Source organism: Lepidochelys kempii, chromosome 1, assembly GCF_965140265.1.
Source record: "Lepidochelys kempii isolate rLepKem1 chromosome 1, rLepKem1.hap2, whole genome shotgun sequence".
Lineage (NCBI taxonomy): Eukaryota > Metazoa > Chordata > Testudines > Cheloniidae > Lepidochelys > Lepidochelys kempii.
In genome coordinates, this window is record NC_133256.1 from 237,276,006 (window position 1) to 237,289,939 (window position 13,934).

The 13,934-nt window shown below is 44.4% G+C and overlaps 1 protein-coding gene across 5 annotated transcripts in view; it reads right to left on the bottom strand.

Moving 5' to 3' along the window:
* Nucleotides 1–13,934, bottom strand: part of DERA (deoxyribose-phosphate aldolase) — a 91,354-nt gene that overhangs the window by 63,046 nt on the left and 14,374 nt on the right. For 3 of the 5 annotated variants that reach the window (XM_073319078.1, XM_073319068.1, XM_073319088.1), the window contains one exon: nucleotides 10,226–10,323. The exons of 1 other annotated variant lie outside the window; for it this stretch is intronic. In XM_073319078.1, the coding sequence (XP_073175179.1) occupies nucleotides 10,226–10,323 (98 nt within the window). Of the gene's footprint in view, nucleotides 1–4,252; nucleotides 4,431–10,225; nucleotides 10,324–13,934 lie in introns of those variants that run through there. One more of the 5 variants, XM_073319097.1, reaches the window with a different exon arrangement.

Genomic DNA, 13,934 nt, shown 5'->3' on the forward strand with positions numbered 1-13,934 from the left:
AAGTCATATCGGCCAAGGAGGGTGGTTGGCTACCCTCAGCTGAAGGCTGGAAGACTAATAAACTTTACATCTGAAAAGATCCAGCCTCCTCAAGTCTTTATTTTTGGCGGTGGCCCTGGGTTGTCCCTGCCTCTCCTTATGGTTAACTGCCTCAATCACAAGGGCACTGGGGGCTGGGTGGGAGTATAAGTACTCACGCCCTTTGGTTGGCACAAAGTACCTCTCGGCTCTTTTAGAGATAGGCACCAGGGAAGACAAGGTCTGCCACAGGGTATTAGTGATCTTGGAGACCCCTTCATGAAGGGGTAAGGCCAAGGACCAGAGGACGTCAAACAGAGTCCAAAGGCTCTTCCAATTCCTCTGCCTGATGCCCCAGTTTAGAAGCGACCCTCTTCAAAAGTTCCTGGTGCACCTTGGTGTCATCCTGAGGAACTGGATGAGGGGGCCCCATGATAGCCTTGTTTGGCAATGACGATACCAGTGCCACCTCCACATCCATTGGTGGTCCAGCAGCTTGCTCCACTGGGTCCTCCTGCACCTGCAGGGTCTTACCGCCTGAAGCCTCGAGCAACGGAGTGGGACAGGATACTGAGGCTCCAGCACCAATCAGGCAGCCTGAGAAGGTTGGGTGAACTTCCAGGGGTTCCATGGGTACCATGGTGCCAGCCACTGCCTTGGGGCCATGGGACAGGTTTTGGTGCTGATAATGTAGTCGGCACCACTGGTACCCGGGCTTGTCCTGCAGTCAGGGAACCTTGCTCTGAGCCGGAGCTACCAGCAGAACGGTTGGTACTGGGCAATGAGGATCGGGCTGAGCGGTGGCTCTTGTCCAACCAGTGCCAGTCACTACATGCAAAGCTGACCAGTCCGAGCAAGATTGTCTTGGTTGGGCTCTCAGGGACCAATGGCGTTCAGTGGATCTGCGCCAGATACCGGCGATCCACGCCTCACGCTACTCGACCAGTACCGGGACGTCAAACGGGACTGGAAGCTACTACGGGCTGGTTGCTGGGAGGATCGCCCTGAGTAGTGCAATCTCCTTCTTGGAGATGGGCAATGATGGCCTGGCGATTGGCGGTCTCTGGTGTCTGATCGGTACCGGACCCTTGGAAACTGTCGGGTCTGGTCCCAGAGTTTCTGCCAGGTGGCACATGCCACAGAAGGTCTGCACCAATCCACCGGCAAGGTATGCCTTGAGTCCCTTGATCGCTAACCCTGGTGCAGGGACCGAGGAGGGCTCAGCTGAGCCTGTCTCTCTAGTCCTAAGGCATGACAGCTTCAGGCGGGCGAGCGATGGCAGGACATCCCTCTTGATGGGAAATGGTGCTGCTGGGGCAGGGACAGACGTATAGGTCCCAACGCGGGCTTTCCTTGAGACCAGGATACCACTGGAGCCAGTGTGGGTGGCACCAAGAGGGTCAGGATCTCCTGAGCCGCTTGAAGGGCTTCAGCCGTCGACAGCACCTGAAGCTGGCCTGGGCCCGCAATGCTATCTGGGGTCCCAGGCAAAGTATGGGATGGGCTGCACTGCTCGACCTAGGCTGGGGCCCAAGTTCCCAATGGGGGCATTGAGCAGCCTGGCATGGGTCATGGCTCACCCCCCGCCCTCTCCTTTCCCTTCCGGGAGGTAGGAGATCTTCCCCTCAGTCTTTTTTGGCTTCTTGACCGGAGCTGTGGAGGGGGACTGGTGCTGGCTCATGGATGGCGCCAGTGGAGCACTGCACACGGAGGCCGCGATGCTTGGTGCGGAGTTGGACCGCTACTCCGGTGCCAGAGTGAGGGCCAACTCCATCAGGACTGCTTTCAGATGGATATCGCGCTCCTTCTTCATCCTAGGTTTGAAGAACTTGCAGATACTGCACTTGTCACTTATGTGCCCTTCGCCCAAGCATCTTAGGCTGCTGGTATGTGGATCACTGACGGGCATAGGCCGTTTGCATCGATCACAGGGCTTAAAGCCTGGAGACTGGGGCACGGGGACTGGGGTAACTAAGAACTACTAACTATATACAACTATATTACAGGTTTTCAAAGGTCTCAAGAACTGAGAACAAAACAATGCTAGAAGTTCCAGCACCATCACTGGTGGCACGTAGGAACTAAGGGTTGGGGGGAGTCACAATCCTATGAGGTTATGAACTTAAAAAGGTATGTAAAGATAGAAAAATAGGTCTTACAGGGGACATCTCTGGTCAGGAGAGGAAAGATTTGCTCATGGAATGTGACCAAAAAGTAGCAGCAGAGGCAATCCAGATGCAGATCCGGGCAAACAAGCAACAGTTTGAGCATGAAGGAAAAAATGGCAGCACTTCAAATGAAGGAGAAGGAGGCTGAGAATGCAGAGGAAAGGGTATACCAGAGACACCTAGCAGAGGTTGAAACTGAAAAGGAGGCTCATAAAATGCACATGGAAGAGATACAAGCCGAGAGAGAAGCACATCAAAAAAAGGTAGAGGCTCACACGCTGCAATGCCAAGTCCTGAACAGGCAAAGAGAACAGCCTGTGGATACTTCTCCTCTCAACAGAGACTGGGATAAAACCTGCCAAATTTATAAAGAATCTAAGTATCTTGGATTTTTATCTACATTCTGTGGTGTTCATAAAATTCCAGAAGAAAACTGGATGCCAATTCTCTTGACCAAATTGACTGGCAAAGCGAGGCAAGTGTCTAATGAAATGGGCTGGAGGAAGCTTTGAATTATAAAAAGATTAAAGCAACTATATTGCAAAGGTTAAAATTACTCCTGAGTCCTATAGGTTGAAATTTAGTAATCTTAAGATGTCTGATAATGTTACTTATGTGGAATGCAAGGTAATCCCTCTGCACCCCAATTTAAAAGGGCTGAAAGGTTTGAGAATAAACCTAACCCCAATTTTGTTAAATAACCTCATAAAAGTCCAAAACATAAAACCTCTCACTCTAACCGGAAACAGGTGATCTGTAATCACTGTGGGACCCATGCCATATAAAACCCAATTGCCCAAACCTTAAAAACACCCAACAGTCTGCACCCACGAAACCCGCCTTGAGTGCTAATGATGTTAAATACAGTGCTAATGATGTTAAATACAGAGGCTAACCATGTAAGCACTAACACTGCCACCTGGCGTGCAAATGCTGTCTCTTAGTCTGAAAGGAGATGGAAAAGGAAGGGAATGACCCCACAAATTATATTAATGCAGAGTCTTTGGATGGTGGCAAAGAATTTATTAACAGCGCAAAAGTTAATAATGTTAGATGTGTAGGACGGCACGGTTAAGCATCTGACATTGCTTTACTTAAGAGAAGTCTTGTCAGAGCAGGACATTTGTTGCCAAATAAAAGTGTAAATATTTTGGCTCTCTGAGTTCTCTGTGAAAGTACTTTTGGCCAAAATCCACCTGGAGGGGGAAATTTTTAAAGGTGATATTGTGGTTGGTATTCGCGATTTGCTACCCGCTGATATCTTGATTGTTAACAACATCGTAACTATATTTAATCAAGCTAATATCATAACCAGGTCACAGGGAAGGTATGGCTTTGATGCAGCTGGTGTCAGTGAGGAAAACTGTGAGCAGGCAAAGAGTGTCTCCCAGTTTATGACAGTTGAGAACTTGTCTGATATGATTCTGAGGTGATTCTGGACTTAAATTAAACACAGGAAGAATTTGTTGCTGCTCAGAGTAGTGCCCCAGCTGAAGAAGGAAGGAGAAGATTTTTTATGAAAAATGGATTTTTGTTTAGGAAGGCTCCTTCAGGGAAAGAGGCTTCCTAGTGAACTTGTGAATGAATGGATAGCTGTGCCTGAAGAGTGCAGGAGAGAATTGCTCCAATTAGCTCAAGAATCATTGTCTGTTGAGAGTAGCAGTGTACGCACTGAAAAGACTGTCTCCATTACTAACTGCTAGAGTTTTTCAGCTGAGCATAGCTCCACTGACTTAACTCTACAGAGCACCAGGAAAGGTGGCTTAGCGAAGGTTTCAGAAGGGGAAAATGGAAAAAGAATTTTTGGGGCCTATAAAAACGCCCTGTAACCAGTTGGCTTTGCCCAACCAGCATTCTGGAGTAGTACAGTTGTTGGCACATGGGTATTCCTATGCTGATTCTTTAATGGAAAATGCCCAGGACAGGGAGGCTGATGCAGCACCTGTCCATCTGGCTTGTGCCTCAGATCCAGAGGGTAGGGTGGGTAACTGACTTTTCAGAGCAGAGCAGCCAGGCAGACGAACCGTCGTCGGGAACACAAAGGGTGGTGGTAGACAGACTCTCACCTCTAGACCCTTTGAATATGTCCTAGTGAGCTCAGGCACATCTGATTCCATGTGGAAGCACAATTTAATAGCTGAAAGTCATCAGGACACTGATTCAGACATGCAGGTGGAAATTCTCTTTGAGAGAGAGGCCAGTCTCTGAAGATTCAAAGTAGATTCAAAACGAAGCAGCCAGCAGTATCTGTGAACATGCAAATTAACAGGCTGGGAGGGGGAAGGGAGCTTTGCCACTTACCCAAAGAAAGCTGCTGAGAGGATGCTGCTGGAAATGGCCCACCTGATAATCACTTTAGATAAGCTATTACCAGCAGGACAGTGGGGTGGGAGGAGGTATTTTTTCATATTCTCTGTGTATATAAAGTCTGCTGCAGTTTCCACGGCATGCATCCGATGAAGTGAGCTGTAGCTCACGAAAGCTCATGCTCAAATAAATTGGTTAGTCTCTAAGGTGCCACAAGTACTCCTTTTCTTTTTGCTAGAAACAGACATTCCTGGTCAGCAGCAGAGTTGTTTACACAAGAAGGCTCAGATTACAACCCTACAGGAAGTGGAGAAGGGCTGGGTCCTGAAGGTGAGGGCCACAAATTAATCCCAAGAAGGTAAATAGGCTTTTTACATGTGCACAACCATGATGTTGGGAGACAGCTCCACAGACGGTCTGCTAGTATACAAGATTCCCCTACATCCTTACCTCACCGAACACTCAAATACCACAGCCCTCAAGATATGATTGAATTAAAGGCATATGCCAAGGGAAATACTAAAATAAAGGAAAACCTAGTGACTAGTTATGGTGCTAATGATAAACCTTGTTTTTGATCACACGGTTTATCATAAGCACCATAATTTTCATTACAAATGAACATTTACAAGTATTTTTATACTATGCTTTCTGCTTAGACAAAAGAAAAGGAGTACTTGTGGCACCTTAGCGACTAACCAATTTATTTGAGCATAAGCTTTCGTGAGCTACAGCTCACTTCATCGGATGCATCCTTTTCTTTTTGCGAATACAGACTAACACGGCTGCTACTCTGAAATCTGCTTAGACAGTTTGTCTCTGAGGTTAGTTTGTTCAGTACCCTTCTTGAACCTCTGCACAGTGATACCTTAGTATAAACATAATTTTTTTTTTTTTAAATACAGCATCACACTCCGAACGCAAAATTGATGTAGGAATGGGTATCCCGGACACTGTTGACTACATCCTAAGAATTTCCCATTCTTTGTAAGGACTGTTATGGGGGCCACAATGTTACTGAACCCCTTTACAAATCTATTGTAACAATTAGCCAGACCAATAATGGATTGGACCGGCTTCTTTGTTCTAGGGGCAGGCCAGCTTTTGATGGCCTCTACTTCTAAGAGATCAGGGCATACCAACCTCTTGCTCATACTGTGTCCTATATAGGATACTTTTGCAAACCCTAGTCCGCATTTGGAGACCTTGGCAGTGAGGTTGAGTTCCTTCAGCTTTTGTAACACAATTCTTATGATTTATGTGATCTTGCCAGGAGTTACTGAAAACAGCTAAACTGTTTATACAAGCTCTGGCAAATGTTTGTAATCCATTCAATACTTTGTGAACCAGTATAGTGATTTTATGGGCTGACAACTATGCCACCTTATGATAGAATACACCACCAGTCTGAGGTATATGCCCTGTATTCTAGCAGTTTGACCTGAGATTGGTGCTTTTACCGGTGTCCTATTCCAGATGGAGTGACACCTAGATTATCTTTAATCTCCACCCCATCCTCAGCATTTAGTAGTCCCACTTCTTCTTTCCTTGTTTTGTTCTTATTTATATGGCTATAGAAACTTTTACTATTGGTTTTAATTCTCTTTGCAAGGTCCAACTCTGCTTGGCTTTTGGTAGGTCTCACTTTATCCCTACTCTTTCTGACCTCTAAGAGGTAGCTTTCCTTGCTGATCCACCCCATCTTCCATTCCTTGTAGACTTTCTGCTTTCTCTTAATCACCTGTTTGAGATGCTTGCTCATCCAGCTTGGTCTCAAACACTTCCCTACAAGGTTTTTCCCCTTGCTTGGGATTCAGGCTTCAGATCATTTCTGCAACTTTGACCTAAAGTAATTCCAAGCCTCCTCTGCATTTAGATCCTTGAGTTCTTCAGTCCAGACCACTTCCCTAACTAATTCCCTTAATGTTTTTAAGTTTGTCCTTTTGAAATCAAGGACCCTAATTGCAGATCTATTTATTTTTTGTTTATCCTTCCATTTAGTTTAAACTGAATTAGCTCATACTCCCTAACACCAGCTCTTCTAGGAGGTCCTCACTACTCACCAGAACCAAAATCTAAAATGGCATCACCTCTTGGTGATCAGCAACTATTTGGTAAAGAAATCTGCCAGCTATCACATCCAGGAAAATCTGGACTCTACTATTATTAGTAGCACTTGTCCTCCAATCTATATCTGGGAACTTAAAGTCTCCCATAATCACTCAATTCCCAGTAATACTTATTTCATTAAAAACATTAGAGGTCTCTCTCCATATCCAAATCGGATCCTGGTGGTCTGTAGCACACCCCATCTGTTGATCAAGCACTATCCCAGGAGACCCACTACTAGCTTTCTTCCCCAAAGTGATTTTAGCCCAAACAGACTCTGTCTTATCCATTCCGTTACTTCTAACTTCTTTCCAGTCTACCTCATCATTACATACAATGCTACTCTACCACCTTTACCTTTATTTCTGTCTTTTCTGAACACCACATACCCTTCAATACCTGTACTACAATCATGACCACTATTCCACCATGTTTCTGTTATTCCTATAATATCTGGTTTCACTTTCTGCACCAGTAGCTCTAGTTCCTTCGTTGTGTTACCCAGGCTCCTTGCATTGCTGTACAAACATCTTAGTTGTTTCTGTTTCCTCACCTGACTGAGTAGTCATTCTGCTGCCAGTATTGCCTACCTGACTGTTAGCTTCTTTGGTATCAGCACTCTCTCTCCTCTTAATGTTCATTTTCCTACCCACTGCCGTTACTTTCTCATTGCTGTATCTTTTCTTACCTGATTTTCCTCCTGCTCAATATTAGAATCAGGTGTGGAGATTACATGAGCATCTCCCCAAAGTTCCCAGTTTAATGCTCTTTCTATCAATGGTTCCAGCCTCCATCCCAGATGTCTATTTCCCTCCCTACTCAAGTGGAGTCCATTCCATGAGAACCGTCCTCTGTCCATGAATGCCTCCCAGTGGTCAGACATCCCGAAGCATTCCTAATAGCACCACTGAGCCATCTGTTGAGCATCATAATCTTGTCTTGCTTTCATTTTCCTCCTCTAGGGACAGGCAGAATTCCACTGAAGATCACCTGAGCCTCCGTTTCCTTAAGCGTCTTCTCCAGCCTGGCATAGTTTTCCTTGATGAGTTCCAGCGAGAATCTAGCTGTCTCATTTGTTCCCACATAAAGTCAATCAGTAGATTCTTTCCTGCTCCCATTAGGATCCTCTTCAGGATCAGGCTCACATCCCATATCTTAGCTCCTGGCAGACAGCACACACCCTTCTGTTCTCCGGATCAGCTCTGGTGACAGACCTGTCTGTTCGTCTTAGCAAGGAGTCACCAATCACATAGACTTGCTTTTTCTTGGTGATGGTGTGATTCTCCAGACTTCCTCCTGTTCTTTCTGGTTTCAAGTCCTCTTGTCTTTTATTCTCCCTTGCAATCTTCTGTGAGTCTTCCTGTATCCTCCTGGGGCTCTGAACTCTGGGTATCTCCACTGGCTCTTCCCCTCTTCTTATGACTAGCCGCTGTTCTCTTCTTCCTTGTCCTCCCTCCTTCAGTTACAGCCCCTTCTTCCTTTTTCAACTCAGCAAACCGGTCCTGAGCTCTATTTCCCCTTAACTAGCCAGTCCTTTCCTCTGCCTGATTCTCATAGTCACACGCTTCCACTGGCCACTTTCCTCACCCAGCAGTCTCCACTCCAAGTTCTTCAATCCAGCTTGCATCTGTGAGTCTTGGCTTTTCCCTTCAACCTGCTCTTGCCTTCTGTCCATCACCTGCTTGGAACCCTTCAAAACTCAACCATAGTTTTCACCTGCATTTCCAAGCCTCATATCTTCTCTTCCACCAGCTCTGTCAGGCGGCACTTCATAAAAAGCAAGCTCTTTTCAGGTACCTGCTCAGGAAAATGTACATGCCACAGTTTCCATATCTGGTCATCCTCATTTGTCTCTTCCATTCCTTGGATCACTACCACTGCTGCCTCTGTAGCTGTCATACCCTACCCTCCTAAGCACCTTTCAGGGAAAAAGAAAAAACAAAAACAAAACCCCAAAACAAAAACCCAACAAACCCAGTTTGCTGGCTCCTGTGCTGCTGGCTGACTGCTTGCCTGCCTTTATAGGACTCCTAATCAGGAAAGCCCCGCCCCCTAATCAGGGTTCTGCTTCCCACACAGCACACTGCCTCCTACCAGCCTCTGCAAACTGAACAGAACAAAACAAAAACCAACCCCACCCCCCAAAACAGAAAAAAACACACAACACACACAAAACTCACTCACTGCCTTTAAGGTACAGGGGCTTGCCCAATCCTCCCTTCTCCTGCAACAGACCTCCCACTCAAACTCCCCCTGTTTACAGCTCTGTTTGCTGGCTCTTGTTTTATACCCACTTCACACAGGTACAAATGAAAGGGAGTAGAGAATCAGGCTCCAAGCATCTAAATGTTCTCTAGGTTAAGAAGCACTCCAAGATTTTTTTTTATCATTACTGGTGTTTCTCAGCCTAACGCTGGGGGGACGCTTCCAACCTGCCTTAAACTTGCTGTAACAGACTGGAGAAAACATGATGGTTTAAAAGTGTGTTTTTGAACTATTAACGTTATGATTGTTAAACAGTTCTTATACCAGGGTAGAAAGCGGTCTTACAGATTCTTTCACTGGGTTTTCACACTGATAGCACCAAATGCATCCTGATGTAAACAGAGAACTTTCACTGTGATCTATGGGAACTGTGCTCACTTACACCAGGGCTGAATTTGGCCTCTAGCATCACAAGTTTTGTCAAGAGGGCTGCCACCAGCCATAAGCTCAGAAATGCCAATTATAATGTAACAATTTCCTAATTCAGTGTTTAAAGTTTTCAGTTTATTCCTGGAGATAAGCCATTTTTACCTATCTATGAATTTTTAGACAGCTGCCCTGAGCAGAATAGGTGCAGTTTTTCTTTAAGACACTACCACAACTTTCTATGGGTCAAGTTCTGCCCCCCAACAGGGCTCCCACTGGAATCTCTGAAAGTTGTGCGCGTCTTTGAAGGCAAAATTTGGTCAAGTCTTAGGACACTCTTGCACCTTGCCAGGTTTTCTATCACGGGGTCCAGTTCAATACATTTTATGCATGTTAAACATTTATTAATGCAAGTAGCCCCTCTGAAGCCAGTGGGACTCCTGGCAAAATACTGCTCAACATGCATAAGGGTTGCAGAATCAGCCCCCTTAACATGCATGATGTACTAATTTCTTTACCATGAGTCCCACAGTAAATTGAGTATTTTGAATTGTACGTAACTAGTTAAGCAAAAATCACCCATTCGGGATAGTTAAGGAAAAAAACCAGTTAGGTAGGTCAAACTTGACAGGGACCACAATTATATCATACAGCTTTAAAATTAAAAAATAAGACTTTGTAGAGAGATCTGTCTGGGAAACAGAATAAATATGCTAGGATGGTAATATACAATTTAATCCACTCATGAATAAAGATGCCTGCAATTCATTTGTAGTTTGGCCACTCATGAGTTATCAGGTTTTTAACTTTTTTGGATAAATGCATTATCTTATTCCAACTCATCATCAAATACAAATTATTAAAATAAGACATGGACAACCACAATCTTTTAGGTTTACATGCATCTTGAATGAAATTCAATACTACAGTCTAGAGAGCGAAAATGACTGCTTTAAATATACAGGAACAGAATGCTTAAAAAGAGCACTTACTTGCCAATCCTTTTTCACAGTTCTTCGTGACTGAATTTGTTCTGCATGCCTTATAACTGCAGGTTGATTCACTTGCACTCTTGAGATCGAGCCAAGGTCTACGAAGAAGACTCCCATTAGTTTTAGTGTATTTTTAATATATTTTAGTGGTATTTAAAAATGAGAGGTCCTCCTTATAATTCAAGTCCTTTGAAGGCAGCTTTGGACTCATGTGTCCCTTTAAGGGCTTAAAGGCCTTTCACCAATCCAAAATATTAAAAACCCCTTTAACGTGACACCTTGTCAACACTTATTCAAGGGAAGGGTCTGTGAATCAGATGTATATACTGACTTTTTGTTTCCCTTTAAAACTTCTGAGTTAATTTAATGGTGTTGAAGGATGGCAGATTACTAGTCCTAGACTCTGAAATCTTCTATGCCTATAAGAAGTACAGCACAGAAATGGCGGTTCAGCTTCCTCACACTGCCCACCAGTGTGCTTCACTAACCCCTCACTTGTCCCTTGAGGGGCAAGAGCATGCTCGCTCAATCTTTGGCTGCTCTCTGCTCAGGCTGCCAGTTATAACCAATTGTGATGTGGACACTTGTCTCCTGGGTTCTATACTCATGCCATCACCTTTCACCAAAGCTACCACACAACGCCTGTGATGGTAAGGAGTTTGGGTCACTGTTGTCCTAGGAGAATTTAAACTAGGAGCCTACAGATCAGGCCCTGTATTTATCAGTTTCTAAATCATCCATTTTTTAAACACACACACACACACACACAGACTCTCTCAAAACCTGTAAGATGCTACATACTCCCTAAGAGGTGCTAAGCACTCTCAGCCCTTAAGGAAATTGAAGGCAGAACATTCAAAAGTGGGTACTGAGTTGGATGTTGTGCATCCACAAACTGCAAGTGAAGTCAACAGGAGCTGTGGCTTCTCCCCACCTCTGATAGTCAGGTCTAAACTGTTCCAAGCTGAGCACCAAAAATTGGAGGCACCCACAATGAACATCCACTTTTGAAAACAGGCTAACTAGCAAATGAGAGCTGAGGGCACTCAGCACATTCCAGGATTGAGCCTTCTACATCTTCAACTTTTAAACTTCCAAGGACATGACAATGCAAATGTTTGAATTAATGTTCACTTGTGTACATATCCTCTTGATCAAGTAATGAGTCAATGATGAAACTAAAGGCGGACAGATATAAGCAAAGAAAAATAATCTATAAATCTATGGTCAGCTAAACTGCAACTAGTTCTTCCTAAATATCTCTTGACCAGGGAATTAAACCCTGTGCCTGAAGATAACTTACCTATGGACAGTGCAACGATTCAAGGGTAACATTTCCAAAAGTGACTAGTGATTCCGACTGCCTCCATTTTTTAAAGCCCAAATAGAGGTACCTTGAAGGGGCTTAATTTTTCAGGAGGTGGGTGCTCTGCACTTTCTGAAAAATCAGGTCCCTTTGAAGAGTCTTAGGTTGGACACCTAACAGCTGATGCAACCAAAAATCACAAAGCACCTTTAGAAACCTTGGCCCAAGTCTTTTTCCTCATGGGACTCTAGGGTTGACTATGACTAGCTAACCCATTTTTAAAGTTGTTAAACCTTATCGATGTTTGTGTTTAAAATCATGTTAGTTCAAATATATGAGACAATGCATTTTTAAGCACAACCTGTTTTCCTAATTTAGATATGACCTGGGACTTGCTGGAAGCTCAAGGAGGAAACAAGTGTGACTGGAAAGTTAAGGACAGATGTGGTGGGAACGCAGAACAAACGCAAAAACTAAGGCCTGGTCTATGCTAAAAAGTTAGGTTGACTCAGTTATGTTGCTCAGGGTGTGAAAAATCCATACTCCTGAGTGATGTAGCTAAGGAAACCTAATCCCCAGTATAGACCGCACTAGGTCAGTAAAAGAATTCTTCCATCAATCTAGAAACTGCCCATGTAGTGTTTTAACTGCGTTTATCAGCAGAGTAACTAGAGACATCTGTACAGAGCTAACACCATGCAAAATTTTAACATCCCACCATGCCAACATTTTCTTACTACCATGTATTTATTTACAGATAATTAAACAAGCAACAAAGACAGAGAGAAAATACTGGCTGCAAGCAGAGAAATCAAAATGAACCAAGTGTGTTAGATGTAATTCTAGAGAACAAATGATCATTTACAAATTTGTAAAGTTTCCATCAAGATTATAGCAGCATTCACCATACACATCCACTTATGCTTTAAAATCAGAGTGGAAGGAATTTATGTAATTGCAGAATCATTGAGGTTCTTCTGTTATAAAATGTGTTTGCATGGGCTAAGTCAAAAACCTGCACATTCTGTTTCAAAGGAACAGCACTCTGGTCTCGCCCCACATCTCTAAAAATATTGGAAAGGGCTATAGCTATATGTTCCTATAACCTGGGGTTGGTGGTGGAATTTTCATCCCTTTAAGAATTTTTGACAAATGAAATGCAACCAGAAGACCTTTGAACATGCACATATAAACAGTTTAACTATAAGGTAGCTGATCCCTTAGGGCTTGTACACATTAGCACTTACTTCGGTATAACTTTAAGTCTCTCAGGAGTGTGGAAAAGCCACAATATATGTTACACTTACCTAAGTGCCGGTGTGGACAGCGCTATGTCAACAGGAGAAGCTCTCCCGCCGACTGGAGCACCCATGGGGGAAAAAAAAAATAGTGGGTATGCTGCACTCACCAGGCACAGCTGTTTGGCTGCACCCCCAATCAGCTGCTTGGCAGCGCCCCCAATTAGCTGATTGGCAGCTGGAGGAGGGCAGAGAGCACATAGGAGCCACAGGGAGGGGGCAGGAAGAGGCAGAGTGAGAGCAAGGCCTTGGGGAAGGCAATGGAAGGGGCGGGGGGCCCTTGGGGCAAAGTAGGGGTGGAGCACCCACCAGGGAAAAGAAAAACTCAGTGCCTATGGACAGGAGCTCTCTGCACTAGCAGCGCTTCAAGGGCGCAGCTACATCGGTGCAGCTGTAGCAATTCTAGCGTAGACTATCCCTTACAAAGACCTCTGCATCCTCTGGAGCTAATCTGATGTTGAGACCCTGAAGTGATCAGTGTTCCTGGCTTCCCAGAAACCATTATATACAACGATTGACTTAGTCTACTGATAGGAATTAAAACATGGATCTGTGTCAGAGTTGTGATTCTCCTCCTACGTGCCTAGTGTACAGGCAGAATCATTAGACCTTGCTGCAATTTATCAAGACTCCTGATAACTTTACTACGTACTGGGGGCAGCATGACCTTTCAATCCCTTTGGAAGACTTGATCAAGTCTTTTAGAAGCTCAGTACTTTGTCTGAAATGTTTCACCTCTTCTCTAATAAGACCTACTGTCCACAGTTACTCTGGCGCTGGACGGCAAACAGTGAAGAGTCCCCTTTGTTCATGATATCTTGATTCTTTCCAGACTCACTCACTGTGTTCAAGGCTACGAAAGACAACTGAGTTGATCTGTCAGAAAATTAACTTTGTATCACTTCTTCATGGAGCTAAAACGTCTGTCGTAACACAACTGCTTGTATAGAATATGCAAAGCATGCAGAAGAGGAAGAATTTGAATGTTAAATCCAATTTGTTACAAATCAATAATTCTTTCCTTTTGTGCTATCTTATGCCATAAACCTAAATCTGACTGAGCATGAGTCTACACAGCCAAAGCTGTCCACAGGTTAGCCTACCT